The 5,548-nt window shown below is 35.6% G+C and overlaps 1 protein-coding gene across 3 annotated transcripts in view; it reads left to right on the top strand.

The window, feature by feature from the left end:
- LOC109396179 (coiled-coil domain-containing protein 171) overlaps positions 1 to 2,733 on the top strand; it is a 214,779-nt gene extending 212,046 nt beyond the window's left edge. For 2 of the 3 annotated variants that reach the window (XM_019667812.1, XM_019667814.1), the window contains one exon: positions 317 to 718. In XM_019667812.1, the coding sequence (XP_019523357.1) occupies positions 317 to 538 (222 nt within the window). In that variant the 3' untranslated portion in view covers positions 539 to 718. Of the gene's footprint in view, positions 1 to 316 lie in introns of all 3 variants that reach the window. The other variant, XM_019667813.1, reaches the window with a different exon arrangement.
- Positions 2,734 to 5,548: the final 2,815 nt, after the last annotated feature.

Raw genomic sequence — 5,548 nt, 5'->3', positions numbered from 1 at the left:
ATGGAAGCAGAGGTAAAAATGCCTGATTGTATTCACTCTTTGATTCAATAACTTTATAAAAGTTTTATACAAAATTTTAATGTTTAGGCAAACTCCTGATGTCCTGAAAAGTTTATGACATAGAATAAATAAGAGATTCAATTACACTTAGAAAATAATTTAATATTTATGTGTTATCATATAGAGTATATAAATGACAGGGTCCACACCATTTCATATTACAGTGATTATTAGTCTGCTTCTCTATGATTTTAGACTCTGTTTAAGAGTTTTCAAGTCTATGTTTATTTTTATTTTTTTCCTTTTTATATCACAGGCAGGATCACGAGACCATTCAAATCTCTCAATTCCTTCAAGAGCTGCTCTTCCTGCTGACACAATTGGTGTTGGGGATTTTTTGCCTTTGAAAGCTGAACTTGATACAACGTACACTTTCTTAAAGGAGACATTTATAAATTCTGCACCCCTGACATCATCTCACTCCTCTCCAGTAACTATGTCTGCTAATGCCAAAAGGCCAACTCAGATTGGATTATGACTTTATGAAATAAAAAAAAATGCAGGAAGAGTTAACAGTATAATTAAAATTGTTTTGAAGGGGGATTTTCTTATCAGTTGAATTTTGTTTCAACGCAAGTGGCAATGGGTTTTAAAAAATTGTGTGATATCTTGATGTGTGCTGGTATCTATGTCTCCCTGAATAATGAAATAACCAACTTTTTTTCCCTTTTAAGTTTTATTTATTATCACAGTTGCTCATTTTTATGTAACATATTTTTAAATGTTAAAGAATGACACATTTTGGGTAATTTCCTTCAGACTTAAAAAAATCAATAAGCCATTTTAGTCTCTATCTATCAAAGTTGTTTCATACTTGTCTATTTTAAAGCAGGACTGCAATGCTTTAATAGGATTGAGAGAGCTATTTGAAATGTATGCCAATGATTCCTGTCATTTCATGGCAGCCCTGCCATGGTTCACTGAGCCCCCTCTTCTCTCTTGTCAGCTCAACTGAAGACAAGCATTTAGTTGCAAACTTTAAGCAGGTTGTGCAAAACAGAAATGATGTGACTGCTTCTCCTCCTGCACAATAATGTCACTCCTGGTCAATGTGAGAAGGTCAGGTTGCTCCTTGTAAAGCTACATGATACCACTTGCCCATTTGAACAAGTTAAGTTAACTGCTGAATCGGGTCCCTGCAGGCATTGAAAACTCATCCTTTTATCAAGTCTGCGTTTGATAAGAATGTGGAACAATTGTGCTGGGAAGATTTCTGTGGTATGTTTAGGCACTTTTTAAGGACAGTTCCCGCACCAGTATAAGCAGGTAATGTATTTAGTATAAGCTGAAAAACTTCAAGATAATGGCTGTTTTGACCTTCAAAATAGGCTCCTTTTTTGTTTTTGTTGTTGGTAGGACCCAAGAGTGACGCCCATCTTTGATGCTGACAGAATTTAAAGCAAGGCCATTGCCCTGCATTTTCTGCCTTGTAGCACACAAAAGTAAAATTGTATGTCAGGCCGAGATGTCGGGGAGCTGACAAGATGCCCCAGTGACATTTCAGCTAGAAAGAGCAAGTGTCTTGCAACCAAGTGGTCAAATATCAAATAATAGGTCAAGCAGGAAGGAGCTGAGTTCTAACCACAAAGAGGTTTCTGGTAACTTACTTGACAAGCTTTTGGGCGCTTTGTGGCTTGACAAAGTGATGTTCTGTTGGGTATCGCTAGACAGACTGTTCTTTATTGCCTTCAGAAGATCAGACATTGACATTGATTAAACTCTTTAACCCTTAAAGGTTAAATCTTAACAGTTTGCATCATGGTAAGTGAAAAACAAAAGAATATTTGTAATATGTATATGTTTTTGTATTAATCGTTTAACTCCCGGTGATATTAACTTCTGATGTGAACTGTAGTTTTTGACAAAGAGTTTTGATACAAAATCCATATTTTATATTATTTTTCATTATGGAGTTCATTATAGATCAATTAGAATATAACTATGTATTATGAAATCTATGTTGTCATCTGATTCAAACATACCCAACTTCTGAGAATGTTTTTAATTGGCCTTGGTAAATAAAATTTGTATGCTAACTATTTATGTTGTTAGCCAAAATAGCTAAGTGATTTATGCCATCTGAGGTAACACACCACTGTCCCTGGTATACTGTGTAGCACAGCACTGTTTCTTACAGTACTGAGCCAATATACATAGCTTTATATAAATCCTTAGAAAGCAGTTTATGTGGAGTAAAATTACATCTTTAACCAAATTTCTCTTAATTATTTCCTTGGATTTCTTTTTATTAACCATTCTGGGTTACGGAATATGCCCTGTGTAATGTAACATGCATGAAATTCAACTTGCAAATTTATTGTAACATGGAAAATGCTATTCATTGTTTTTATCTAGATCATAGAGTAATTTCTGCACATTTCAAAACTTTTTTTTTTTGCCATTCCATACAATGATTAAGGTACTGTCCATACAGAAATTGATATACAGCTTTTCAGTTCATGTAACATCATTGAGCTGCCAATTCTCACACTATAAAGTATTACCTTATATCACTTACTTACATGTCTCTGTTTGTGTTTGTGTTGTATCTGTTTCCAGATCCTACTAATTTAAGAGGGACAAGAACTTTTATCAACTTAGCTTTTTGTAAAATTTTGCCTTAATTTTACTATGTGAATTGGATAACACCAAAAATAAAAGTATATGTCTCTCCATATATGTGGGTATCCGATTTTACAAATACATTTTATAGAGTAAATTCTGAACTATAAATACAAGATTACTAAATCAAAGCATGTCACATTTTTCACCAACTAGATGCTAAAGGTCATAGAGATGGAAGTATGAGCCTTGCGAGTGATCATTACTATTCACTACCAAATATAATCATTTTTATCCCATAAGCGTTTTTCCCCAGAAGTTAAAACCAGCAGGAGGAGAAGATTTAATGACATCCCATGGAGATCTGAGAAACTCGAGACTGCTTCTGAGCAGTTTAGTGACCAATCGCTGCATATTTGAGATCTGTGTTGTGTTGGCAAAGACAGTTGCTCTTTACCTCCTTCAAAATGATGTATAAAGTAGGCATTTCTCAGGAGAATGACTTCAAATACTTTTGTGGGGGAAAGGAAGTTTTACTTTACACCATAGTATGTGGATTTTCTTACTAACCTTGTGTAATCTAGAAAAAACATCTATATCATCCATCACTATCAAAAGGATTCTTAAAGTTACTATTTTGATACCTAGGTTGCACTTATTTATCCAGGATTTACCAGCGCCTTTTATATAAATATTTTGCAATGACATAACACAAATGCAAAGAGGTATAGGAAATTGCAAGATTTGCTAATTCAATGATAATTTTATAATACAGGTGAATAACCTTTTAAATAGTAATAGAATAACTTTAATTTACCAAAAATCTGACTCTTATTAAACTTAGCAACACTATTTTATCCACATTTATAATATATGCTGTTATTGAGTGCTAATTGAGATCAGTACTATTTTCATCTTACTAAATTTACCAGTTATGCCTGAATTCATTCCATAGACCATACTGAACAATAGTAAATCAATCCTATTTTACTGTGCCCTTTTAATTGACAAGTTTTCTAATATAAAATGTGGAAAGTAAATAACATTTATTGAGCAACTATTCTATGCCAGCCATTAGAACAAAACTCTAACGTTCTGACAATAAACCTCTAGAGTAGGTAATTGCAATACCATTCTGTTGAATAACTGAGCATCTAAAATGCTAAGCATTTGACTACCTAGGATCACATAGAACCTAGTAATTAGTAAGCCCAGAACTCCAACTCCAAAGGCCACACAATTTCCACTTTGCCAGGCCTGCCTTCTAGTAATAATTAGCATTTTTTTAAAGAGGAGAAAAATAATTTTAAGTTGTCCTAACCAGTTAGGAGTAATTTTGAAAAGTGTGTTTTGGTTTGAAGTCTAGATCACTTGTCAGTTGATTGCATTAAGCAAAACACATCCATTCATTCATATGACTAGTAATGGGAAGAATAGTGAATGAGGTTTGTACCATCTTTCAAAGGAACTAATACCCTTCATTATGTTTCCCACCGTCTCTAGCTTGAGCCAGGAGACTAAATAGATACTCTGAGACAGACTCTCAGTTTAAAGCTATTGATGGTAAGCCAGCCTGAGCAAGCTATACATTCCCAATGGAAGTAATGATACATGCTCAGTAAAGCTGATCAAGAAACCATTAACTGGGCCGGCCGAGTGGCGCGATGGTTAAGAACTGGCTTGGGATGCCAGAGGGCCCCAGTTCAGATCCCACATATGAAGGCCAGTGACACTGCCCTCTGCAGCTAAGATGGTGAACGGCAGCTCGACCTGGAGCTGGGCTGCTGTGAGTTGCCCGCGAAGGCGTAGGCTGCAGCCCCTGTGGCAGTGGGTTGCCATGGGCTACCGTATGTAGCCAGCAGCCAGCGTGAGCGGCCANTTATAACTAGACTTATTATCTCAGCAACATTGATTTGCTGGGAATCTGGAAAATTCTGACATACAATTGATCACTATTTTTCTACTATTTATGAATGTTGTAAAATAATACCTATCTGCTTTTCTGGTAAGATTGTTTCATGTTAAATATTAACTATGAGTATTATATATGAGTGTTACTTATGGCTTAAATGTATAGCTTCATCACAATTTTAATTCTGTTTTCTGGTACTTCATTAATGTGTGAATTCTTACGTTTGATTTCCAATAGTTTCTGGATACCAGTAATGTTTTAAAATATGTGACAAATTGTTTTTCTGTTGCAATCTGTATTTTGATGCACGAGTTCTACACACTTACAATGGAGCAGTATTTATTAATATGGGGTGGTGGCATTATTATTCAAGATAAAGGTAACAAGCTCATTTCACTAGCCTTTTATATCTCAGTGTGCTATTTTTCTAGAGGCCACTAGGATTGACTTCAGTTTCTTTGTGCTATATTTGTCCATTAAATAAGGCTGATGATTATTTTAAAACATAAATATCCATAGTTCACTTTATATATTTTTTTAGATTTTCAAATGAGCATTTATTAATGCCATATTAAATGAGACATGGTTAAGGGATACGCCTCTGTCTGTGGACAATTCCCTCCACTCTGTTTCCTCAGCTGGGTACATCCTATGCCTTACCAGTTTTTCACAATTATTCAATCTCTTATAATGGAACAGTAGGCTTGCTCAGAAGCTCAGAATCTGTTTAGAAAGTTGTGGTTAACAGAGTAAAGATCACAGCCAGTGGAGAACCTGCCTTGTTTTAAACAAGCACAAGGTGAACTCATGGCTTTCCACAGAGGGGCGGGGCTCGCCTGGTGCTGGTCATGGGCCCTTCCGAATCATCACCAGTGACATTTGCTGTGGCCTCCTCAGTGACTTCTTCCACAAAGCTGGGGAGTTTGATTCACCATTAGCAGTCAATTTGAAAGCCTGTATATTCTCCAAATATACATGGGTGGGTCGATGCTACATCAGCAGTGAAGTCTAGGG

Source organism: Hipposideros armiger, unplaced genomic scaffold (assembly GCF_001890085.2).
Source record: "Hipposideros armiger isolate ML-2016 unplaced genomic scaffold, ASM189008v1 scaffold_506, whole genome shotgun sequence".
Lineage (NCBI taxonomy): Eukaryota > Metazoa > Chordata > Mammalia > Chiroptera > Hipposideridae > Hipposideros > Hipposideros armiger.
This window is presented reverse-complemented; position numbering and strand designations above follow the sequence as displayed.